General features: G+C 45.5%; 1 protein-coding gene across 1 annotated transcript in view; it reads left to right on the top strand.

Moving 5' to 3' along the window:
• NDUFA10 (NADH:ubiquinone oxidoreductase subunit A10) overlaps positions 1–26,061 on the top strand; it is a 29,715-nt gene extending 3,654 nt beyond the window's left edge. The window contains exons 5-10 of the mRNA XM_059475750.1: positions 663–784; positions 2,185–2,264; positions 5,693–5,747; positions 9,246–9,331; positions 15,545–15,653; positions 25,653–26,061. Of these exons, the coding sequence (XP_059331733.1) occupies positions 663–784; positions 2,185–2,264; positions 5,693–5,747; positions 9,246–9,331; positions 15,545–15,653; positions 25,653–25,721 (521 nt within the window). The 3' untranslated portion in view covers positions 25,722–26,061. The remainder of the gene's footprint in view (positions 1–662; positions 785–2,184; positions 2,265–5,692; positions 5,748–9,245; positions 9,332–15,544; positions 15,654–25,652) is intronic.
• The last annotated feature ends 475 nt before the right edge of the window (positions 26,062–26,536 follow it).

The raw sequence follows: 26,536 nt of genomic DNA, 5'->3' as shown, positions 1-26,536 counted from the left end.
CACCCAGGATCTCCCCCTTGGAGATACTTAGAGTGCTGTGGGTGGAGTTCTCAGCAGATTGGTTGAACTGGGTGATCTGGGGATGTTCCTCCCAACCTGAGTGATTTGGTTTGGGGTTATGGGCACTGAGCCTGTTCTTAGTAAATCTGTTCTTTTGGCTGCTCATGAGGTGGATGTCACTTTTCTGTACTGTCTCCTGTTTTTGCTGTTGGATTTAAGAGGTGTGTATTTGTTTTTTGCCACCTGCTCTAAGTTACTGGGTGACTTTGGGAGCTGATTATAATGACCTGTGTCTGCATTGCTGAGACAGCAAAGCCCAGCAACCCACAATTTAATACAAAATCCCAGTTTGGATTGTACTGGAATCCTTAGGGAACAAACATCTTGATTAGAGCTACTGCTGCTTATTGTCTCTAAATGGTGGAGGAGAAGCTGAGATTCCTGTAAACCTGAGCCAGGAATAAAGTCCCTCTTTGATACAACTGGGTTGAGATTCTTAGATCTCAGTGCATGAAACTTCTCTGGAGATTAGTTTTTCTGTAAACTTCCTAAATTCTGTTTGAGGAAGAGCATTAAGCGTGACCTTAACTTCCTCTGTGAGCCCAGAGGAAGAGCCTGCAGATACAAACGTGGGGAATGTGATTTATTTGTGTTTTACACAGGCCTTGATCACTACAAAGAGGTCAAGGAGATCAGCATTTCTGAGTTCCTGCCACCTCACTTGGTCATTTATGTGGATGTGCCTGTCCCAGACGTGCAGAAGAGGATTCAAGAGAAGGGCAAGGTAATTTGATCTCTGATTATTGCCTAATTATCTCTTTATTGTTACTTGTCTCTCACAATTGCTGCCTGCTAATGTCTGTGAGATCTGGGTGGTGGTGGTGACTCTGTGGGTATTCTCTTATGCTTGCATAAAAAAAAAAAGGCAAAAAAACAACTTTTTTGTGTGACTGCATCAATATGTTGTCATTTGTGGAATGAGAAATTGTTTTAAGAGCAGGTGAATTTTTATACCTGGCTGTGTAGCTGCCACTTGAAGAGCTGTGGGCAGGTGATGTGCTGCTTGCAATGCACTTTGAGGTGATTTATTTCTCATTCCTGAGTGCCAGGAGCCCAGCTGGGCTCCCTGGCTCCTGCTTCCCAGTTGACTGCTTCCTCACACCTCTGCTGGGGTTCATGTGTGAGTCACCTGGGATCAGCAGGTTCACTTATCTCCCTGACATCCAGCAAATCACTGCTGGGTGACTGCCTTATTGAGCTAGTCTTGGCCCTGGAGACCTGCAGGGTGCTTTTGGGGAATGACTAATCTAAGTAAGGTTTGTAATTTGGGTTTTTTTTACCCTCTTTCTTTGATACTTAGGTGCGTGCTTGTGTTTGCAGATGTGTTGTGAGGATTCAAATATAACACAATTTGTCTTGCCTTGTTGAAAGGCTATGGGAAATGCAGTTTAACTCTGGAAAACCTGGTAGATTAAAAGATAGCTTTGATTTATTAGAAAGAAGTTCTCAGTTAAGAAGTTCTTCATGTATTGGGAGAGCCTGTGAGTTCTTAGCCCTTCTGAGCATGAAAATCAGTGGCATTTTTGAAACCTGTGGACAGAAATTGCTGATGTAACTTGTACATTTTTGGGTCAGTGGCAGTGCTGAGCTCTGTAGGAGTTGTTTGGGGAACACAGGGTAGATCAGAGAAATTCCTGGTGTTTTGCAAATGTGGCATTGCAAGTACACTGTGTGGAAGGCAAGCTGGTTAACAGCAGGGATGATCTCCATGGAATTTCCCAGGAGTTTGGAGTGGCTGTTTGCCCATGCACTTGTCTGAAGCTGTGGAGATAGAGAGGTGCAATTTTGGCCTCCTTGTGGAAAAGGTGGACTCAGACAATCTTCTCCTGTTTTCTGGGTGGCTATTACAGCTCCCTGGAATGTGGAGTTAGCAGGGATGAATCAGTCCTTGGATAGCTGGGGGCTGCTCTAGGTATTTCATGGCATGTAAGGAATTCCAAACACTCCAGATCACACTCTCAATTCTTTGAAACTTTCACTGATGTACACGTGGTTCACTTGGATGTTTGGCTGCTTATCCCAGAGTGAGCCCTTTGGCAGGTGGTGGAGCAGACCTTGGGGTCTGTGCTGGTGGGAAAAGATAGAAATATAATTCCACAGCTTTTTCTGTTTGTTTCTTTGTAGCCATATGAGAAGAAGGTGTCTCCTTCCTATCTCCAGAGCATTGAGGATGCTTACAAGAAGACCTTCCTACCAGCAATGAGGTTAGCAAAGAAAAATGCTTTGCCTCTTAGGTCTTTGAGCAAAAATGGCTGCAAACCTTAAAATCTGTGCCAATATCAACAAATCATGTGAAAAAGCCCTTGTTGTGCTGCAGGGTACAGTACTGTGCCCCAGTGAGGGGGTGCTGCAGTCACAGCATGAGAACTGAGTGGAGTTAACTTCTGCCAGCCCAGGAGCCTGATGCCAGTGCTGGAAGATGAAAATGGGTTCAGGAGTGGTGTGCACAGTGCCACAGCTATGGCTCTGTGTGTCTGCACAGCCTGAGGAGAGAGTGAGGCAATTCAAGCTTTTCTCAGGCCTTTTTGGAAGGCTTTAGGGCTTTTCTCCTCAGAAAGTCCTTTCGGTTGTCACAGAATCCCGGAATGGTTTGGGTTGGAGGGACCTTAAAGCTCATCCAGTGCCACCCCTGCCATGGGCAGGGACACCTTCCACTGTCTAAGGTTGCTCCAAGCCCTCTTGGGCACTGCCAGGGATCCAGGGGCAACCACAGCTGCTCTGGGCACCCTGTGCCAGGGCCTCAATGCCCTCCCAGGGAACAATTCCTTCCCAATATCCCCTCTAACCCTGCCCTGTGCCAGTGGGCAGCCATTCCCTGTGTCCTCTCTCTCACTGGGTTCCCCTGGCTTCCTCTAGCTGGGAAGCAAAACCATGTGCCCTGTAAAGCTGGGATGAAACAGAGCCTCCCAGCTCTCCCAGTTCTTACAAAAGAGCTCTAGGAAAATTAAAACTGGTCCAAAAATCTAAAAGCAGAATTGTGGTCCCTCATAATTCTGGGAGGGAAGCTCTCAACGGGTATCAGATGAATTAACTGTGAAATTGATTGTGAATGAGTTAACTGTGAAGCTGTGTTGTGGTGTGTGCAGAAGGCTGATATAAATCAGAGTGGATTCCCAGGTGCTTTGTAGCCTGCCAGTGTCCCCCTGTGCTTGCTCCATCTCCACAGGTGGGTCAGTGGGTGGCTCTGCCAGCTACTGAAGTGAGTAACTCGATGTTGAGCTTGTCACTCATGCAGGCAGGGCTTGGTGCTGTCACAGATGGTCAGTGGCCTCTCTGTGTGTCCCCACAGCCAGCACATGGCTCTTGGAAGGGAAGGGGAAGCCTTGGGAATGTCATCCCCTGAGGGCAAAGTGCTGCAGTCACTGGTGGGAGCCAGCTGCTGCTGTTCTCTGGAGCACAGCCAGCCCTGTGTGCATCTCATGGTGCTCAGCCAGGCTGAACCTGCTGTGATTTCACCTCCTTGCCCTCTGTGTGGGCATGGGCAGTGCCCCTGGCAGGCAAACCTCAGCATCCTGGCAGGGTTTGGGCTCCCAGCAGCCTGGCACACTGTGTGGGCTGTGTGGTGTTTTCTGAGACCCCCGTGGAAGGAGGGAATGATGAATCTGACTCCATGTTCTTAGAAGGCTAATTCATTATTTATGATCTATGTTATATTAAAGAATGCTATACTAAAACTATATAAAGAAAAGAAAAAGGATACAGACAGAGGGCTACAAGATACTACTGAAAACTCATGACTCCTCAGAGTCCAACACAGCGTGGCTATTGTTGGCAAATAAGTAAAAACAATTCACATGCTGGATAAACAATCTCCAACCACATTCCAAAGCAGCAAAACACAGGAGAAGCAAATGAGATAATATTCTTTTCCTTTTTCTCTTAGGCTTCTCAGCTTCCCAGGAGAGAAATCCTGGGCAGAGAGATTTTTCAGGAAATATGACTGTGACAGATCTGTGTCTGTGCCCTGGCTGTGGGGAGCTGGAAGTGTGTGAATCCAGCTCTGTGCACCTCAGGGTGGCTCTGTCTGGGGTAAATGCTGAGGACGCAGCTGCCTTAACTGTTTGTGTGCTGGCAGGGCTGCAGGGCTGTGTTCATGCCTAGCTGTTACCTCTTACCCTGCCTAGTTTGATTCCCTGACTCCTGGTGCTGCCCAAAGTCTGGTCCAAACAGGCTAGAAAGAGTTGTTATAGACTGCTGAGCAAACTCCTGCATGCTTTCCTTGTTGAAGTTTGTTTGCTTGCTCCTTGAAAAGCAGTTTGTTACTGGGCAAAACTCCTGTTATCTTGTGCTGTTCAACTGGAGCAGCCTGGTGCTGCCTAAAGTGGTTTATAGGGGGCTTTTGCTTTAAAATTGCTGCTTTCTTTCCAGTTGACTTGTTATGAATGTCTTTGTTTTTATATTGGTGGTGAGATTTGTGAGCTGGGTGCTGTGGCAGGTTCTGCCTGGTGATCTGGAGCAGTGTTTGGGTTCTGTTTGCTTTTTCTCTTTTCCTGGAGCAGAGCCTTGAGTTTGGTAATGTTCTCTTTCATATCCAGCACTGCTTCCACTGAGCAGCTGTTTTCTCTTAGGGAAAGCTCTGATAATCTGCAGAGTCACTGAGCAGCTGTTTTCTCTTAATGAAGCCCTGATAATCTGCAGAGTCAAATCAAGAGATGGGATGAAGTGATTTGATGAGCATCCTTGAGGCAATTGCTGGTGAAGGTTGACCTCTCCCTTGGGCTGATATTGAGGAGAATCTCTTATTCCAGGTGCCTGCCCCATCCCTGGAAGTGTCCAAGGCCAGGTCCTGCAGGACCTGGGGCAACCTGGTGTGGTGGAAGGTGTCCTGGAACAGGATGAGCTTTAAGGTCCTGTCCCACCCAAACCATCCTGGGATTCTCTGAGTTTCTCTCCATGCTCCTAAACTTTGCTGTGTGATGTTTGATTTCATGTCCACATTGGGCAGCTATTCCAGGGCCTTCCAGGTTTTCCAGCTGGAAACAGCTCTTGCTGAACATGTGAGGTGTGAAAGGTTCATGTAGGAGCTCCTGTTGTGGTTCTGCTCTGCAAGTGCCTTTTCTCTGAAGGCAGCTGGCTGATTAAAAAAAACCATCTTCTAACCAGGAAACATTGCCTTTTAAAAATTATTTTTACACTTACAGGCCATGCTGCCTGCATTTGTATTCATTCAGCTAGCTCAACCTGAGTAAATAGTGATAAATGAATGCGTTCTTCTCTTGAGGTGAATCACAGCTAGTCATGCACTTGGAAAAAAGAAAATCTACCACAGTTTTGGGTTACACTGAAAATTTCACTTATTTTCAGGTAGATTGGGGCAGTTGTAATAGGGGCAAGTATCCACATTAATTAAATGAAAACAAATTCACATGTGTAGTTTTTGAGGTTTTTTTTATCTGAAGTTATGTTGATATCCAGACCATTTGCCCTTTAAAAGCAACTCTCCAGCAGCAAAGAAGCAGCTCATAGGTGCAGCAGGAATTCTGTTGCAATAGCTAGGACCCATCTAAAAAATTGCAATCATTCTGGTTCAGTGTTTATGCCTTTTAACTTCATTTCTGTTCCTTTTGGAGCTGGGGGGGAGGATGGGTAGAGCAGTTTTATCAGGGGAATTAAATTTCTGTGTTCTTTGCAGTGAGAGCTGTGAAGTTCTGCAGTACACAGCAAGTGCAGCTGAGGATGTGGAGAAGGTGAGTTTTGCTTTTCTGGGAGTAAGTTTAAAATATTTCCCTTAGTTCAGTGAACTTTTTCCCTCATGGAGATTACTGGCAGGCTAACAGAAGCCTTTTGCTTGATCATTATTAACTTTCCTCTCTGTTGTTCCTAAGGGAAAGAGCACCAAAGTTTTTGAGACTCTGGGCAGGTTTTGGGCCCATTTCAGTTCTAGGGATAGATGTCTGTTAAGAGCAGTAATATGATGTTGACTGGATAATAACAATCCTCCATGGAAGCTTGCCAAGGAATCATCCCCACTTGGGAGGAGGGAGAGCAGACTTGCACATGGGCTGTCTCCAAGGGCTTTTTGGGACTTCATCCTAGTGAGGTGGCATTTTTACCCTACTTGTACACAGTCCAAACTCCCTCTCCTATGTTATGTGCAGTGTGATCTTGGCAGAGTGTTGAGTAATATATACATATGTGTGGTAGCCTGTACCTCATTAAGCTTATTAGCATATTCAGAGCATGCATTTTAATATTTAACTGCCCCTTAACAGACTAAAACTACATTTTTGCCTGAAGTGTCCTTCAACATTCTGGTTATGACTGTGTGAAGTAGAAAATATTGATGAGGACTCCCCTGGTCCTAAAATTAACACTCCATTTTCCCCCATAGGTGCACTGCTGCTTGTCTCTAGGCCTTTTGTTCCCTCAATAAGAACAGGGTTGTGTGCCACATTCTGGGTCCTCTCCTGTTGTGGATGGATTTTTTTTTATCATTATCATTAATCATTATTATTGTTATCATTAGTAACCTTTATTGTCAAGTGCAGGTTATCATCAATAACCTTTAATAAACCACACTGTGGTACAGTGTGGGTTTATACCCCTAAAAAAGGGCTGGTGGCTTCAGTGTGACAGCAGATAATAAATAGAAAAAATACACAAAAATTCAGGCTGATATGAACAAAAAAGCTGAGGTTGTGATGTGAATATAGAGAATATAGAGCAATTAATTTGCTTTTTCTGGGTAACAACATAGAAGCAAGGATAGGAGTTGAGGGCTGTGGTGTTTCAAGATGGGTACTTGGTGAATGAAAGGAAAGTTGGGATGGGGGTTAAATGCCTGTTTTTTCCCTGTCCTTCTCTCTGGACACATCTCCAAGTGATCATAATAAAGCTGGTTGTTTCCTCCTCAGATTGTTTTTGTAGTAAACCCCATTGCTAAAGATTTGATTTAATCCTTTCAATCAGGGTTTAAAGTCAGTTAAAGTTCTTATTGTTCAAGCAGTGACTCTCCTGAGCTCAGCAATCTTGCCATTGCTCTAAATAGGCTCATCAGATGCACCAGTGGATCCTTAATTTGCTTGGACAAATGTGGACTTGGGGAAGGATTATTATTTGGAAGTTAAAGTATAATGCCACAGAATGATTAAGGTTGGAAAAGACCCTGTAAGATTATCCAGCCCATGATGTCATTGTTGGGTGTTGGTGGTAGATACTGATACTTGGAAGAATTCAGTTGTTTTTTCCCCTTTTTCTGTTCAGATTGTTTCCCTTTGGGATGACACAGAAGAAATTTGGAAATAAGGGCTTTGGCTTGTAAGGTGTGTGTTCACACAGGTTGACAGAGAGCAGTGTTCATTAGCCCACTCCAGTCTGTTTGCTTAGGGATTTGGGAGCTGAATTTTTTTATGGCCTTATAGTTTAATAACTTTTCGTTTGCTCAGAGCACACATACGCAGCTTGGAAACGACTTTTTAAGTGTCCTAAAAAGGTCAGTTGGGGTTTCCTGTTGTAATTAACTTTGGTTGTGGTGGCTGAAGGGGTAATGAGTGCTGAAATGAGCTTCATTAGGATGTTTCACACTTGTTTAGCTTGAGGGTAAAACTGGGAATACAAAGTTAGCTGTATGTTTAATTTCTTTTAAAGCCTTGGATATTTGTTGATAATTCCTGGGGATTGGCAGGGCATTCCTTATAAATTAAGAATTTGTTCTTTTGTCCTGTTTGGGAAACTAATGCCATTGTTAAGGAGCTGCTGGGAGAGAGATCTTCTGATGTTACGTTAACAGTGAGCAAAACTAATTTGAATACAGATTCCTTTCCCCCTGTAGCATATTGTGAGCCCATTGTAGCAACTCTGATTAGTGCTGTGACCAGGTTCAGAGTTTCCAAAGCTTTGCTGTGGAGTGGAGAAGGAATTGCTTTTGTTCAGCTTGTCAATTAAATAATTCAAAGAAATAATGGCTGTTTGAACAAACTTAACTTACACCTCTTGTCCTCTTATCTTGGAGTTATGTTGCAGCAGTTTGTGCCTCAGAAGTGTTTATTCACTCATGTCCAAATAATTATTTCTTACCATGAAAATTCTGCTAAGATCTTTATAGTCAAAGCTACTTTGTCGTAGCACTTGGTTATCATTTTTGAAGTGGTAATAGCTGGGATTTAGTGTTTGCAGGGAATAATTGCCTTGCATTTAATGTAAAGAACTCAAGGATTTTTTTGTTGATCATTCTGTCACTTCATTGTGACATGTGCTCACCTGTCAATGGGTTGACAATGTGCCATGAGGAATTTGGTCATGACCTCGGCTTTATCCTTTCCCCATGGAAAAGGTCTCTGTCAAGGGATGTTTGGAGCTGTAACAATCCACTCCTTCCCAGCTTGCTCCAAGGTGCCGTCTCCACCTCATCAGGCACCTGAAGTGCATCTTCCTGACACTGGGGCTGAGCTTTCCCCTCAGCTCCAGGCAGCCAGGTGTGATAAGCAATTACCTCCTGGAGCAGCAAAGAGCTGTTGCCAAGTGGAGCCAGGCTGCAAGGGAAGCTCAAACCAGGGATTGATAAGTTTGGGGATGCTGAAGGAATGATTTGCTGAGCTGGCATTGTTTATTTGAAAGGTTCTGAGCTGTGAGTGTTACCTTTCCTTTCATGCATGGCTGGGTCCTGGTGGCTGGTGAAATCCTGAGCCCTTGGACTCCTCTCTGCAGCTCCTGAGTTTCCCAGCCTGAAATGTGCCTTTGTTTCTGTGCTGTGACCCACACAGCACTGAGGCAGATGCCACACCTGCTCCCCTGCCTCAGAGAATGTGTTACTGGGAATAAAACTGACCAAACTTTATTTTTGTAACAAAAAGGAGTTAAATTTAGACTTAGCTCCATTTCCTCCTCATTCTCCCTCAGGGGTGAGCTTGTACCTTCTTGGCTTTTCAGCCCCAGTGGCAGGTTAAGGAAGAATGGCTTGGATCTGGTAAGAATTTGGCAGCAAGGCACCTCTCTGCCAGTTGATTCCCTGCCATCCAGAGCTGAAAACAGCACAGGATGTCAGGAGATGCCCACGTGTGTGCCCAGTGCTCCTGGCAGGGCTGCAGCCTCCAGGAGTAGAACTGGGAGATGATCATGTTGTCTCTAGACATTGGCCTTGTTACCACAGCTTCAGCAGTGAAGCCTTCTTCATTTGTTTAATAACCTGTTCTGATTATTTCACTGATTTTTTTCACCCCTTAGGGAGCTTTCTTTTCTGATTCCAGGTCATTGAAGACATTGAGTACCTGAAGTTTGACAAGGGGCCATGGGAGGAGCAAGATGATGTTTCTTTCCATCACTTGAGACTTTTGTAAGTGTGACTTGTGTAAGATGTCATCCATCCACTGAGCAATCAGATCCCAGGGAAAATGGTCAAAACCATTAGTTTTTAAAAGTGGGGTTACATTTTGTCATATTGGTGCTTGCACTGGATCGTGGTGTAGCATTTCTGCTGTTGATTGTTGAGACAAGCTCCAGACAAGTTTAGGAGTGGTTTTTGTCAAAGATTCTTCTGTGCCCAGTTGGAAGAGATCAGACTCAGACACTGGAAAATAACTTGTTGGAATAGAATTTAATTTGATTTTAATAATTCTTTGCAAATGCATCATGTTGAATTTTTTTTATATAAAATACAAAGATGTATATAAACAATATAGCTGCACTTTTAAGGCTGTTAATGCCAGAAGTGAGACAGGCTCTCCATTTTGCTGCAACTTCATCTCCATATTGAATGTGCAGGGGGAAATTTCTGTATAGTTATATTTTTAAAACAAAATGTGAGAGTTATATTATTTTCATTATTTCCTGGTCATCTCACAGGTTAATAGAAACACAGATTTTTAAATTGAATATGTGCCCTTAAGTTTGTGTCTTTGTGACAGGCATCAGAGAAGCAAGTTAAACTTTTTTTTGCGGAATTGTGATATTTCTTGCATTTTACTTTTCTGTGCTATTACTTTAAATAACTCCTAAAAATAGAGATAATGCTCCTATTGTATGGTTTTTCTATCAAAGAATGAAGCTAGATTGCAGAAGAGCAGTGCTGGGTGGTGTCTGAGAGGAACAAGTCATGATTTGGGTGCATTTTATGGGTCAAAGATGAGGTTTTTCTGTAGTAGGATGACATCTGGTGAATTAGGCCCTAAAAAATGATCACAATCAGACTTCCTTTGAAAGAAGAAATAAGTTGCTTGTTTTCCTGTAGCTCCACACTACTACTGCAGGTATTAGGAAAGAATTATTAATTGTGATGAGTAGGAGGGAGTTGAAGGAAACCTTACAATTAGAGCAGTGTGTTAAGATACTGTATGAAAATTCTATTTCACAGTTGTAGAAGTGAATAAATTGCTTTAAGGACTCAATTTTTCATTAAACCTTGGAGGAGGGTGAGTCTCCTGCACAAGGCTCTTGTCACTGAAGGTAATAAGAAATTATTTATTCCTTTGGCAAAAACATGGCTGTCGCAGACATCTTTTATGAAAAATCCTTTCCTTAGGATTTTTCCTCCTGAGAAGCTGAGAAGCCTCAGGAACAAAATGTAAACATTGATTATCTGCTGCTGTGGAATGCAACAGGTGCATCTTTGATTGGCTCATGTTGGTTGTTTCTAATTAATGGCCAATCACAGTCAGCTGGCTCAGACTCTGTCTGAGACACAAACCTTTGTTATAATTCTTTGCTATTCTATTCTTAGCTAGCCTTCTGATAAAATCCTTTCTTCTATTCTTTTAGTATAGTTTTAATGTAATATATATCATAAAATAATAAATTAGCCTTCTGAAACATGGAGTCAGATCCTCATCTCTTCCCTCATCCAAGAACCCCTGTGAACACAGTCACACATGGGATTGTTTCAAGATCCCACAGTGCAATAAACTGGTTATTTAAACCACAGACTCATAAAATATCCTGTGTGGAAGGGACCTACACTGAGCATTGATCCCAGCTCCTGCAGTTTGCTTTTGAATCTTTTTTGTGCTGGGCTGCCAGAGCATGAGTAAAGGGGTGACAGCATATCCTGTGCCAATCTTGAGCTCATGCTTTGCTCAGCAGAGTGAGGGGATCCTGGACAGTGTCTTGGGCAGCCTGGGAAGAGCCTCTTAGTACAGGTGTGTGTTTGTACCTGCTCTTTTCCATGGTAACCCCAGAGGGGCAGGGAGCCTGCTGCAGGCCAGCTGTACTGGATTCAATGCCCAGCCCAGGTGTGAGTCCATGAGCCCTAAAGGTGATGCCTTTTCTCCCTTTTTCCAATGCCCAGGGAGCCTGTGATCCCCTCAGATGGGCAGATAACCCGAGCCCATGTGCGTTGTTCCTTTGGAAAGGGCTTTTCCTGCAGGCTCCTGGTGTGGTCCCTGCAGATGGGCAGGTGTCCTGAGCCCACGTGTATTGTTCCTTTGGAAAGGGATTTTCCTGCAGGCTCCCGGTGTGCAGGCACATGCTTCCCTCTCCTGGGTGTTCCTGGCCGGCTCCAGCAGCCACTTAGGATCGTTTAGGTTGGAAAAGCCCTCTGAGATCATGGAGTTCACCATTCTCCCAGCACTGCTGAGCCCATGTCCTCAAGTGCCACAGCCACACGGCTCTGGAGCACTTCCAAGGACAGTGATTCCACCACTGCCTGTTCCAATGCCTGACCACCCTTCCAGTGAGGAAATTTCCCCTGTAACAGTGTTCACAGGGGTCTCAGGATGAGGGGAGAGATGAGAATGTTGACTCCATGTTTCAGAAGGCTTGATTTATTATTTTATGATATATATTACATTAAAGCTATACTAAAAGAATAGAAGAAAAAGTTTTCATCAGAAGGCTGGCTAAGAATAGGAAAAGAGAGAATAACAAAGGCTTGTGTCTTGGACAGAGAGTCTGAGCCAGCTGACTGTGATTGGCCATTAATTAGAAACAACAGCATGAGACCTGTCACAGATCCACCTGTTGCATTCCACAGCAGCAGATAATCGACGTTTACATTTTGTTCCTGAGGCCTCTCATCTTGTCAGGAGGAAAAAATCCTAAGGAAAGGATTTGCCATAAAATGTGACATTCCCCTAATACCTAATCCAAGTTCTGCCCTGCTTGGTTTGCCATCTGCAGTTGCTTCCTTTGCTGACCTGTCAGCCCTGCTGGTCTCTTCCAGCCTCAGCTTGTACCAGTGTGTCTGGGGGACAGGGCTGGGTGAGCAGGGCTGAAGAGAACTTTTAATTGCACATGTATAGGGTGTAATGCATGGAAACCCCAGCAGGGCCTCTGAGTGATTAATGCAGCTAATCAAACTGGTGAGCCCAGCCCATGGGCAATCAGTGGCAAAATGATCTCTTTTCTCTCCCTGCTTGCCCTTACTGCTCTCCCTTGCCCTGACAGCGTGGCTGTGGGATCTTGGGAAAAGGTTAAATAGGGCTGCATTTGTGGCTTTGGAGCTGGAGGTGTGTTCCAGAGGATGTTCTTCACATCTTCCCTTCCTCTCCAGCTGCCTAGTCCAACAGAAACCATTCTGGCTTTTTAAATGTCTCAGGGAGCTCCTCTGCTGCCACTGCGCTGTCTCAGGCATGTTTTTTATTTGGGCCCTTCCCAGTGACATTTGTCTGTCTGCACATATGGCAGAATAAATGCATTTGGGAGGAGGAGCTGCAGGCTGGGTGGCCTTGCCTGTGTTTCTGATCAGCTCCTGGGGGAGAACTTGCTGTGCTTGTTGCCTCAGACAACTAAAGCTGATCTGTCCCTGCAGCTCCTTCAGAACCTGGCAGCTCTGCTCCCCAGTGTGCCTGTGCCTGGCAAAGGGAAGAAGTGTCCCTGTTTAAATGGCTGATTGCCAACAGCAGGACTAGAGAGGCTGCCAAGAGATGTGTTGGACCTGGCTTGGAAACTTCTGTCGTGGAGATTCCAAAAGTCTCATGAACTGTTAATTGTGACGGTGTTCACAGGGGTCTTAGGATGAGGGAAGAGATGAGGATCTGACTCCATGTTTCAGAAGGCTTGATTTATTATTTTATGATATATATTATATTAAAACTATACTAAAAGAATAGAAGAAAGGGTTTCATCAGAAGGCTAGCTAAGAATAGAAAAAGAAAGAATGATAACAAAGGTTTGTGGCTTGGACTCTCTGTCTGAGCTAGCTGACTGTGATTGGCCATTAATTAGAAACAACCAACATGGGCCAATCACAGATGCACCTGTTGCATTCCACAGCAGCAGATAACCATTGTTTACATTTTGTTCCTGAGGCCTCTCAGGAGGAAAAATCCTAAGGAAAGGATTTTTCATAAAAGATGTCTGTGACAATGAATTGTGGAACTTCTGGTGCTAGAAGCTGTTTCCTTTAGCACTCTGGTTCTCTCTTTACCATAAAGGGGTTTGGGTTGAAAGGGGATCTTAAAGCCCATCTCAGCCGTCCCCCTGCCATGGGCAGGGACACCTTCCACTATCCCAGCTGCTCCAAGCCCTGCCCACCCCATCTTTTTGCTGCAGTTAAAACACTTATTTTGTGATTTCTGCTTTGCAGTGGCTTTTCTAGGTCTGAAGAGCTGTTGTTGCACCTTCTCCCCTGTTCTTGCAGACCTGCTTTTTTTTGGAAGTACTTTTTTTATTGTTGATGTTGAGTGTTTGCTCACCAGGGGAGTGGCTGTGCCTCACCTTGGCCGTGCCATATCTGTTCTGCCTGGCTAAATGAGGGAATTGGAGTCCCTTTGGCAGAAGGAGGAATGTTAATTTCCTCTATCAACACAGAACTTATCTGGAATGGTTTTGTGATGTTGGCTTTTAGGCCAGTGAATGCTTTTAGGTCTCTCTTGTCACTTGAGTTTTTGTGACTATGCCAACATCAGGCGTTGAGAAATCACAGCCCAGGCTATGCAAACTCAGGTGGATTTTTTTGGGTTGCCTGGCTTATTAATTTTTTTCTAACCAGTTTCCTTCCCTTACCCCACCTTGCACTTTTGGCAAGGTGCTGCATGTTGAGAGCTCCTTCAGGAAAGTCTGGTAAAGGGTCAGAAAAGAACAAATAGTGATAATTTTCTGCTGAGGGACAGAAAAAAAAGAAAGAAACATAAAAACTGTCTGTAAGTGCTTCCTGCTGAGCAGGGAATTAGTCCTGGCAAGCGGCTGTGGTTTTGTGGTTAGACATTGTTGTGGCAGGTGTCTTTGGGTGTGCTTTTGCTTAGTATTCCAAATTATTTCTGAAGGTGCAGAGAACACAGAGAAGCCATCAGTAGCTTTCATTATTTTCTTGTGCAAAGAAATTTTGGGAGCAGCAAGTTTGTCATTTGGCCCTTAACTAAATTAATTGTACCTGGGAATTGTCCTTTCTAAGTGGCCACTTGGCTGAGATGTGGGAAGGAGTGGATTCAGTGCAGAGTGGATGACCACCAAACCTTATTTCTTTTGTGCCTCTCAGCATGTGAAATACACATTTAATGTTGTAGAAGTTAAATATTGTTGTAGTTAATAGGAAGCATCTTTGGTGTTGATCCTGATCTTGGGAGAGGGCATTAATCCTCACCTTCTCCCATCTGAACTTCCACTGGGTTATTTTATTTCCTTACAAGTCTATCTGTACTGGGATAGTTTGCAGAGGGAATATCATGGTATGTTAGCAAACCAGTTCACTTGCTGGAACTCTTCACTGCTGGGAGGAAAGGTCCCAAAATTTATGATTTGGGGGGTAAGAATAATTGCTCAAAGATGATGAACTTTGCTTTGCTCAGGGAATGTGCTTGATGTACATGTCAGCATTTGCTGAGCAATGTAATTCAGTGAAAGCAACCCAATTTGCAGGGTTTCTGGTGTTGGATGTAGGGTTTGGCCAGTGCTGACTGGATTGGCATGTGTTTTTGCCAGCCACGTGCAGGTGGCACTGTCGGCCTGTGGATAACCACAGGCAGCAGGAGGCTTTCTAGCAGTTTCTCAGGCATTTTAAATTTGGGATATCTGAACTGCTGGTGCTGTGCAAAGTGGTGGGTTCTGAGATCCATCACTGGAGCTGCTGCGGCTTCCTCCAGGTGTTCCAAGGCAGGATGCTGCCTCCTTCCAGACCCTCTCACTGTCTCAGTGCTGCTCCATTTAGCATGGGAATTTAGCAGGGTAGTGTGTGGCATTCAGTAAAACCACTGGTTTTTACAGTGCTTTCATAGAAAGAAAAAAAAGCCAGAGGGGATTCATGGAGAACGGTCCCAGGAGTGATGGAGCATCTCCAAGGAGGGGAAATGGAGAAGCAGGAAGTTGGAGCAGGAGCAAACTGGAGGCAAGGATGAGGGGCAGTACATGTTTGGAAAACAGCCCAAATCTTTGGAAGCTGTATTTAACACAAAAGTAGCTCTTTAGTCATAGATGATGATAATGAATCCTAGAATGGTTTGGGTTGCCAGGGTCCTTAAAGCCCTGCCCGTCCACCCCTTGCCGTGGGCAGGGACACCTTCCACTGGACCAGGTTGCTCCATATAGCTTGGCCTGGAATATTTCCAGTGATGGGGTGGGTGCAGCACTTGGCTGTTGGTGGGGCAGGGTGTGACCTGAGTGCTCCTGTTGCCCTCAGCGTGCAGGACAAGGCTGCAGTGATGGATGCCGTGTCCATCCCGCGCTTCATCCCCGAGATCACCATCGGCGGCACCGAGTTCGACAGGATCTACTACGAGTACCGGGCGGTGAGTGCTGCTGGGGACACTTGGGGACAGCTGGGGACACTGCTGGGGGCTCCTCACTGCTGGGGACGTGGCCGGGGGGCTCCTCATTGCAGGGGACATGGCCCAGGGGTCCTCGCTGCTGGGGACAGCAGTGTCATGCTTTTTATAAGCTACATGCACACAAAATTTGGTGGATGATTGATTGATGATTTATGATCATGGTTTGTGTTTTTGTTTGGTTTTTTTTGGGGGGGGATCAGTTCTGGGGTTAATTCTCTGTTTGTTTAGGGGTGGTTATGGAGTGATGATGGTGGTTGGTTATTGGTTTTGACACTAGGAAATATAGAAGGAGGTTAATTGGAAGTGTATTGATGATAAATGGTTTGGATAATGTGGGGATGTATGGCTTAATTATTTAATAAAAAAATAAAAATGTCAAGATAAAAAAAAATGAATGCGTTAAATGGGATTTAAATATTAGTTCCTAATAAATGATAAAATAATTATGTCCAGCAACCATTGCATTATCTGTTGTCTAGAGGTTGGTAGCAGCCAGGGGGCTCCTCACTGCTGGGGACACCCTGCCTGCCACCTTCCTGCCCACTGCTCCTGGGAACTTGTGCATTTTGCCCAAATCCCCACCTTTTTTGAAGTCTGGCTTCCCCCCGCCAGGGGAATAATGAAGCAAATGGTTTGTTTCACAAGCTGATTTTTTTTGGTTTTTGGGTTTTTTCATCTTTAGATGTGGACTAAAGGATAAATGGTTTTCATTTGTTTCTGTTTCTTGTGCCCTGATAAGTCTGACCTCTGAAATCTGAAAGAGTCCCTTAAGTCAAACAAGAAAATTGGGAACCCATGGCGAGTCCTTATCGAATGCTGAGGGAGGGGGTGTTTTTTCAGAGGAGGAATGAATGCTGCCTCGCTTCCCCAAAGTGCTGTTGCTTTAAATAGAGTGTTTCTGCACGTGGGCACACATCCAAAGCCTGTTGTGCCCAGTGCTCTCATACACCTCATGCAGGCTCCCACACAGGGTTTTAATTAGCTCCTGCCTTGCTGCTTCTGGAGACAGCGGCTTCCAATCCCCCTGGAGCTCTGCCCTCGTGCTGCTCAGTGCTCCCCTGCCATGGGGTCCTGTCCCTTGCCTAAGGCCCAGGTATTGGAGAAGCTCCTTGGAGAAGTTGTGGAGCTGATGGTAATTAACGCTGAGTGGCCAGAGTTACAGGTGAGCCTCTGTTCTTATTATTTTCCAAGCAGTCCTGAAGACAAAGGGAGGAGTATACAATATAAATTGTTAGAAGCCATGGTTTGCATCATCCAAACCCTATCATTTTTCTTTTCCTGGTAGCATACAGTCTCTTACTGAGATGAAAATGTAAGCTACAGATTTATGGACTTGTTTGGAAACTGATGCACCAATGTTTTCTTCTGGAATGGACAGAATATTCCAGTAATTTGTTTCTCTTTGGCTGGCTGTGTAGTGGATCCTGGGCTCACACTGTTCTGCCTCATTTGAGATGTGACCTTTCCAGCTTGTAAAAGGGGCTAAAGCTAAAGGTTAAAGTAGCAGAAAACATCTGAGGTTATCTAATGGATTTGAAAACTCCCTGGTCCAGCTGAGAAATTGCTCTCAGAATTTCCTCCTCCTTGCTGTCACATTCTTAAATCCAAAACTTCAAGCTCAGGATTGTTGGAGCCCTGCCCTCCAGGAGCTGCCTGTGCTGTGCACACAGATTTGAGCAGGATCTGCTGCATGACTCGTCTCTAGCTCACAGCATCCATCTGCACTGCCTGTGCCTTTCTTCCCTGAGATGAGAGGGCTTTTTTTGGGGCTGACATGTCCCTTTGCAGTGGAGCTGGGAATTACTGAGGCTGCCTGACACACAGCTAGATGTGACCTCGGTGCTGTGTGCTGAGAGCCTGGGGTGAGACTTCTGAGAGGCTTTTTTCCTCTGCCTCTACAGCAGCACATGCTCTTTGTGCTGGCAGGAAACTGAGAATGTCCTGGCTCATCCACTAGCTGGCTGCCAGGAGAAATTTTTTTGACTTGCCTTGCAGATGTAGCAAAGGGATGCTTGGGAGTTGGGAATCTGGGTACCTGGGAAGGAAAGCTGTGCTCTTGGATGGCTCTGCTCCATGCCAGTTAGTTGACAGCTGAAGCTGAGCAAAAAAACCACCATTTCCAAAATATAATCTCCCTTCTGCAGCCTTGTTTGTAGGCCCTGATTCAGGAAAGTGCTGTGGAAAGTGATAATGTCCTTTGGAATCAGGAGGAGTTGCTTGTTTCAGGAAGTATTCTGTTAAATTTAGACTACTTTAATACTCATTTTCTCTCTCCTAAATGCTTGAATACTCCTTCAGTGCTGTGGGGGGTATACAGGGATGGTGCACAATGCAAAAAATGCTGAGTTTTCCTGTTTTCCATCAGCTACTGGAATGGGAAGCACAAAGCCAGCCCCACCTGCTGTTTTATGTTCTTATGTGAGGATTGCATTCTTTGTGCTGAAACTTTGAAGATCTGGGGGTTTTTTTTGTTTTTTTTTTTTTTTCTTTTTACCTTCCAACTTTGTTTAGCAAATGAAGGCCTGAATTTTTTTTCTCAGGCAGAGGTGATGGAGCGAGAGGCCAAGCAGCACAGGCACAGAGAGCAGATGAGCTTCCAGACTCACAGATTTCGGCTGGGAGATTGTTTGGTCTGTAAAGAGGGAATCACTGGCCCCTGCCTTGCCCATGGCTGTGCAGGAATGGTTCCCAGCTGTGCTGCTTTAGAACTTGAAAATAAAGGGTTTAGGCTCACTTGTAAGTAAAAGTTTAGGCTGACTTGTAAGCAAAGGCTTAATTATGGGATAATTACAGAAGTTTAACTTTTCCTTGTGGGAAATGCCTGCTTTTAAAGTTGGTGTAATGATGTTTACCACATAAATACAATGATTTGCATAGGGGATTTCCCCCCCCCCCCCCCCCCCCCCCCCCCCGTACTACTCCTAAATCCTTGATCTCTCCAATAGGCAGCAAACTGCTGTGCTTTTCAGAGCTCCATGCACACAATTCATGCTGCCTAATAATGGTGGTTTTCAGGGAGTTACAAATTCCAGGTAGAAGCTGGGTTTTGTTCAAAATATTCATTAGAAGCAACGAGGAAGGAGGAGGACGAAGGAACACTCTTCAGAGTTCAAGATTTTAGTATGTGTGCTTTTCCACAGAATAATGAGATGGCCACATACAGCTCCAAATACTCAAAACTCACTTTTTGTTTTTAATGTATATCCTCTAAATTTCTTCTGTAAGGGCTCTTTTCATGTGTGAGAAGGTGGCTTTCTGCAGCCTTCTTATACCATGAAGTCCTCAGGCAGGGTCCAGCAGCTCTGCTCGGGCATTCAGAAACTTCTAAGGATGCTCTTCTGGCAAGGGAAAAGCAACCTATCAGTGAGGTTCTGTAGATCAGAGATAAGCACGTTCATTCTTCAGGGAAGCAGCATTATTTTAGGAACTGTCAGACTAGTAAAGGCTTGACTACCCTTTTTTTTTTTTTCCCTTTAACAACTGCTGTATCTCTGCCTTTCTTCCAAGCGCACACAATCCCCAGGGATAATGCTCCAAACTCCGTGTGTGCGCCCTGTGGAGCTGGAGAGCTGGAGCACTTAGGCAGATGTGTTTGCAGTGGAGATGAAAACAAATGGCTCTGTTTAATGGAATCAGTGTACTTAAATAATGTGCTGATGTACTTCACACTCCTGCTGCATCTCCTGGAGTGGGGAGAACGGCGGCTCTGACGTGCGTGTGCTTTTCTGTGTACATAAAAGTGCAGCTGTTTGCTGGAATTTGCAGAATCAAAGAATCACAGAATGCTTTGGAGTTGAAAGGGACCTTAAAACTCATCTCATTCCCACCCCCTGCCATGGGCAGGGACACCTTCCACTATCCCAGGCTGCTCCTGCTTCCACTATCCCAAGCCCAGTGTCCAGCCTGGCCTTGGACAGGGATCCAGGGGTGTCGCAGACATCTTTTCATGAAAATCCTTTCCTTAGGATTTTTCCTCCTGAGAAGCTGAGAGGCCTCAGGAACAAAATGTAAACAATGGTTATCTGCTGCTGTGGAATGCAACAGGTGCATCTGTGATTGGCCCATGTTGGATGTTTGTAATTAATGGCCAATCACAGTGAGGTGGCTGGGACAGAGAGCTGGGACAGCTGCCTTTGTTATCATTCTTTCCGATTCTGTTCTTAGCTTAGCTTGCCTTCTGAGATGAAACCTTTTCTTCTATTCTTTTAGTATAGTTTTAATGTAATATATATCATAAAATAATAAATCAGCCTTCTGAAACATGGAGTCAGATCTACATCTCTTCCCTCAACATAAGACCCCTGTGAACACCGTCACACAGGGGCAGCCACAGCTGCTCTGGGCACCCTGTGCCAGAGCCTGCCCACCCTCACAGGGGAGGATTTCTTCCCAATATCCCATCCATCCCTGCCCTCTGGCAGTGTGAGGTGATTCCTCCTTGTGCTGTGCCATGGAAAGGTAAGACAAGGCTCTCATTTTAATTCCCTCCCTGTTTTCCTTGGTGGAAGGCTGCTTTTGGGATATAGGGATGCTGAGCATGAGGCAAGGAGAACTCAAGCAGATATCAAAGTCCTGGCTGCTGCTGGGAGGTGCAGTCCAGCTCCTTCCACAGCATCTGCACAGCTCAGCTGCCTTGCCTTGCTTCCTCTTTGTGCCCTGCTCCTCATCCTCCTCCCTCCTGCCTGTGTGGCTGGCAGGGCCCTGCAGTCCTGGGTAGCAGCAAGCAGGAGAGAGGGAATCCCACACTCTTTTCACCAGGCTTTTCATCGTTCCTTTCCATAAGGATACAGCCTTAGGGGGCAAAATCCTCCCATGTCTGCCATGCCTCCAGGCTGGAGGGGCTGCAGGGCAGTAGCTTTGAGTGGTGGAAGGTGAGGCTGCAGCATGAGTCAGCTCTGTGCCACAAGCCAGCACTGGGAATGCTGGAAGAGCTTGTGTTTGCAGTGGAAATCCCAGCCAGCCCCACAGGGAGGGTGTTGAGGGAAGGCTCTCCAGGCTTGAGGGGCCCCAGAGCTGCTCTGGCCCTTCCTGGCAACTGTGGGGCTGAGGGTGGCCCCTGGCAAGCACAGGGCCCTTGGCTCCCCATCTCTGCTGAGGGACCTCTGCACATAAAAATCTCCTGAAGCAGCTACAAAAGGAATGCTTGAGCTTTCAGAAAGCCAGAGTCTGGATCAGCAACAGGATCAACTCCGGCCTTTGCAGGAGCAGGGAGCTTAGGATATCTCTCATTCTCCATGTTTGCCATCGTTGCCATAGCTGCTGCCTTTGATAGAACCTTCTGTTTTCTCTCTCCTGCCATTTTTTTCTTGGCTTGATGAAGCTTTCACTCTTTTTAGGACCAAGATCTCCTTTCCTAATTCTGTTTCAAAGGAGGTATTTGGCAGCTGTAATGCCCAGCCCTATCTGCTCTTGAATCCAGGAAGGAATGAAAACAGACACACAATAAATTAGAAGAGGATTCATTTAAGGGTTGTTTTTTTTTCCTGTTTTATCTCTGCAGAAATATTTTTGGCCCTTTCTAAAGTACCAAAATGTTGCCTAGCTAGGTATCACTAAGACCAAAGGAATAACAAAAACCTGGGAATGACAGAGCTGTTGCTCAAGGATACCTGGATCTGCTCCTCTTCCCACCTTCCCACTTGTCCTCTGCTCTCACCAATGCTGTCCATATGGGGAGAGTGTGAGAGCATCCCCTCTTTAAGAACAGGCAGCTTTTTCTACCCTGCCTGCCCTGAAAAGTATTATGGACAGTTGGCAGGGATATCTATCCCAGAAACAGTAGGGGAGGAGCCTGACAGACCTTGTAACAAATCTTGGGTTTGATGGTTGTGTCTGTTTTATTTTAGGGGTGTCTCTGTGAATCAGAAAGACAGTCAAATCTCACTGGCATTAAAATAATCCATTTTCAACTTGATAGTCTGTCCCTGTGAAAGGAAACGCTTTTTTATGTGGGAGAACATCCCCCTCCCCAAACCCCTCTTAATCCCATACCTGTGGAGGCATGTGATCCCCAGGGCAGATCTCTATTAAATTAAAATTAATTGGAATATAATTTAATAGAGGGGTAGCATCTCCATGGATCTCACACTGTGAAGTAGAGTCAGTTTGAGGTGTTTAACTGTGCTGTGTGGCTTGGATTAGTTCCTTGGCTTTTCCCTGCACTCTCTAGTGGATAACTGATCCTCTTATGGGCACTTCTCTTTCCAAAGGATTTTTATTGTCTGTTTTTTTAGTGAATGAATGAAGGGCAGAACAGAAGTCATTGAACAGTTCCAGCAAACTGAATTGTTTTAACCTCAATTCAGCAAAACTTTTGGGTGCTCTTGATTTTTGGGGCTGTGGTGGATGTTAACAGCATTGAGGGCTTTATTTGAGTAAGGGATGGCAGGAGTGAGGCTGTAACAAACACCTGAGCCAAGCCATGCACACCTCAGGTGTGTTTCGGAGGGGGAATTGTTCCCTTCCTTGCTTTAACTGCTGCTCTGGAGCACAGGATCAGTGGTGTTGGAGAAGATCATTGAGTCCAACTTAAACCCAGCAGTGCCAATGCCACCAGCAGCCCATGTCCCCAGGTGCCACATCCACATGGCTTTTGAATCCCTCCGGGGATGGGGACTCCTGGGCAGCCTGTGCCAAGGCTCACAGCCCTTTCCACGAAGAATTCTTTCCCTAATACCTGATTTCAATGTCCCCTGATGCATTTTGAGGCTGTTTCCTCTTGTCCCTTGGGAAGAGAGACTTGACCCCCCCTGACTGCAGAGGGGAACCAAAGGAGGAATAATAAGGAGCAGTCGGGAACCAAAACCCTCGCAGAATCCAGCCAATACCTGCATCTCCATGCTCTCAGATTCTCTCAGGTTTTAGCTGTGTGCCCACAGCACTGTCAGCCTTTGGAAGGGAGGATTTCTCCTGTAGGAAGCAGGAATGTGCTCCCAGCAGGGATGGCAGGGGCTGTTGTTGTGGCTGTTCTAAGCAGCCTGGGGATATTGATGAATGAGCCCAGCTCCCAGAGCAATGACTCTGCTTTTAAGAGCTCTTTGATCAGTGCTGCTCCAAGCAGGCTATTTATAGAGCTCCTGGAGCTGTGGAGCCCAGCCACCAGCACAGAGCAGTGAAGGAATAGCAGGCAATAATGGCAATTCTGTTGGTTCCCCAAAGGCTGCGAAACAAGGCAGGCTCCTCCTCAACAGCCTTTCCAGGTGGGTAGAGCCCTCCAGAGCTCTACCTGCACGTGCCTGCTGTGGAATGGTCTGGAGGAAGCAGCTCCAGCTGCTCTTCCCCAGCCTCTGCTGCTTTATAGGGCTTTTCATCATGTTTATGGTTTTGACAGGCACTTCTGTGGCAGGTTCTTAATTTAACTGATGAGAGGGTCTTGTTTTCATCTCTTTTCCTCATGTTCTTTTAAAGCTGAGCAGTTTGATGCCTTTGAGCTGGCTCTGCCTTTGGGTTCAGCTCATTTCAGGAGTTTTGTGCGCTCTTGTGTGGTGGATTTTATTCCATCCCTCTGGAAATAATCCTCACTGCCAACTTTTGGGCTCTGTGGAGTGTAATGCAGCAGGCCAAGGCTTCATTCTCACTCAGTTTCCATGGAGTGGAAAAATCTGTTCCTTGGTGACCTGGCAGGAGCTCAGCCTTGCCTCCTGCTGCAGGGATGTGGGGGAGCTCTTGGGGCTGACTGGTGAGACCTGTGTGATCAGAAAATTGTGGAATGGGTTGGGTTGGGAAGGGACCTTAAAGGATCTCAGCCCTTCTGCTGACACCTTCCACCTCCAGCCTGGCCTGGGACACTTGCAGGGAACTTGTACTGCAAGAGAAGGGGAATATTCAGTCCCTCTCTGTTGTCTCAGCTGCTGGCAAGTCCCACAGAGCTTTTTCCTGTCTCCTTTCCATCATCTCTTGCAGCCAGGCTGCCCAGCCTGGACAAACCCAAACTGCCTGATTTCCATCCCTGCCCTTGTGCTGGCCAAGGGCAGCCTGGCAATTTCAGCTGGGGGCACTTTGGAGCACCAGCCTACCCAGAGCCAGCACATCTTCCTCCTTGTCCTGCATCCCCACACCTTCCCTGCTGCTCCTATAACTCCTCTCTGCAGAATCCTTCCCTGTTCCAGCCTTTACTGCAGTCACAGCTGGAAAATGTGGGCTTTGAAGAGCAGTGGCCTGTGTCATCAATTCCCATCCTTCTGCTTCCTAGGTAATATGGGAGTTGTTTACTTCCCTCTTCCCTTTTTTTTCTTCTTCTTTTTTTTTTTTTCCTTCTTTTTGGCTATTTTGAAAGCTTAGCTAGTTATGGATGAATACTTACAACACTTGCTTTGATGTCTTGCATGTCTTTAACCAAAGGCACACAGGGAATTTGTTTTGGACAATGAATTTGAGTTCTGTTGGGGTTGAATATTGTAGCTTTTTAAAGAGGGCAGACGTACCCAGAAACAAAACTGTAAACTGCTGTATTTTCCCAGAGATCTCCTGTTGCTTTAATAATCTACTTATCTGGGAATCTCTTCAAGTATCAAAGGGCCAATTATGTGCTGCCTGGAAAGGACCAGGGAGAGCTGTTTTTGTGTCACAGGAGGTCTCATGTCCTCCCTGGCTCACTGCTGGAAATCCATGGGGCAGAGGTAGTAATAATTTATTTTCATCTCCCATCTCCTCTTTGCTCAGTGGGGGGAACTCTCAACAGGCCTGTGTGCTTTCTGCAGATGTTTAGACAAGGCATTAATTGAAAAAGCTCAGAAAAACTGCTCACAAATGGTTTGTGACAAGGCAGGGTGGGGAGTGTCTTGTGGAGGGGGTCAGGTCTTCTGTCAGCTTGATTTTTAGGGAAAGAAGTGTCTTGTTTTTTGACATTCAAGTGAGTATAAACACAGTTCCCCTTCCTCAAAACAACAGGCTTCATCTTTTATTAAACAGTTCATTTTTGTGGCCTGAGTACAGATTTTATCAAGAGTGCATCTTGCTTTTCTCTGCAGGGGCAGCTCTCACCGATAGGATCCTCTTACATGTTTTTTGGAAAGCAAAAATCCTCAGGACAAGTCTGGGGTCTTGTGTGAAACCAGTGTTTGTTTGGAGACAGAGCAGATGATCTGTGCTTAATTACTTGGAGAGGCTGCCAGCAGATAGCTTATTTTTAAAGGAAGGGTTTGATTACAGCATCTTTGCTGCCTTCAGCCTTTCTCACCAAACTCATTGGGTTTTTCTGGTGCTTTGCTTCCTGGGTCCAGTATTGGAGCTCTGAGGTGTTCTGTTCCATTTCTTTTTGGCTCCTGGAGGTAGGAATGGATGTTCTGGAGGTGGATTCTGCTTTTGGAACCAGGATCTCACCATCTCTGGCATTCCAGGTCATGGCCAGTACCTTCCAAAGGGCGCTGCTTCAGCACTGAGACTCACAGGCTGCTGCTTAGGTCCCAGGGTCCTTGAAATTTGGATAAAGGCTTCAAAAATCTTTGGGTTTTTCCATCAAAAAGTGGTTCCTGACTTTGCTGATGAAGGCAGGCAGATACTGTTTTTGCTTTAATGAAGATAAGTTCAGCTCTTGAAGGCTAAATCTGCAGTTTCATTTGAACAGTTTAATTTAATGTGGTAATTAACTCAGTATCTCATGCATGAAGTATTTCATATATTTAATAATGTGTGTGCCTATTTTGGAATGACATTCAGTTCTTCTCCTCCATGATACAGTTTGGGGAGCCATCTCACTCAGGCTGGGAGGGGCTGGATGAATCCAGGTGGAATGTGGTGCAAAACTCATTGGCCTCATTTTCATACATCTATTATGGCTTTTGTATAGTGGTTTTTGCAGTCCCTCCTTCAGGTGCATGGCTCAGCCTTTTCTGAGAGCCTGATTTTTCTGTAAGTTTGATCGTTACAATGTCAAAAGAGTATTTCATGTTGTGTAGATCCCACGTTAGAATGTTAGAGGGGAGTGGGCAGAGTTGTGACTGAGCTTTCTGCTTTCTTCAGCTCCCCGGGCGCAAGTACGGGCCAGGCTACAACGCGGACATTGGGGACAAGTGGATCTGGCTGAAATGAAATCCTGTCCTGCTGGAGCCCTGGCCAGGATGGACCACAGGACCTGAGGGAAGAGGAGCCACGTTCAGAGCACCGAGGAAACACTGCTTAAATCATTTCCCATCCCCAGCAGAAGGGAGCAGACTCCCAGAAGGAAAATCACTTTATTCTGGTTTGTTTTTCCCTGAGTTCCTCAGGGATGTGTGATAGTCAGTGTGGGGGTGGCCAAGTGAGCTGGGGCAGGCTCAACATCAGAGCTGAATTGTCTCTTCCTCAAGGCTGTGGCACATTATTATCCAGGATTGGTGTTGTTCTGCTGATTCAAGAGAAATTAAACCTGTACCCTCCTGGCTCTCACAAACTTCATTTCTTATTCTGTCACGTGTGGTGTTCTGTGAGGTTCATTAGAAGCAACAATGTGTTCTGAGAGGCACTGACTGGACCTCAGCAAAGCATAAAAAGTTCATTGAGACATAGAAATAAGTTATCTCAGTCAAAACAGCAAAAATCTCTGCTTAAAATTCTAAAAAATAGTCAAAATAATTTCCAGCAGTTGTACTTGCAGCTTCTTGCTTTGATTCCACTATAGAGTGAAATGTTTGTTGGGTATAAAAGACGAGTGTAATTATTATTTTTGCAAGTCCCTCAAAGTCCAAGTTGGAAGGGTTTTTCTAGAAGAAATTATTCACTTAGTACTAGTCACAGAAATGAGGTGCCTTGGCATTGGTTCAAGCACCACTGTCCAGATTTAGGCTGCAGTTAATTTTGCATTTCCAGCACGGGGCTCACTGCTTCAGTCACTGAGGAAAAGGGCTGCCAGGCATTCCAGAATTTAG

Source organism: Ammospiza nelsoni, chromosome 7, assembly GCF_027579445.1.
Source record: "Ammospiza nelsoni isolate bAmmNel1 chromosome 7, bAmmNel1.pri, whole genome shotgun sequence".
NCBI classification, from domain to species: domain Eukaryota; kingdom Metazoa; phylum Chordata; class Aves; order Passeriformes; family Passerellidae; genus Ammospiza; species Ammospiza nelsoni.
This window is presented reverse-complemented; position numbering and strand designations above follow the sequence as displayed.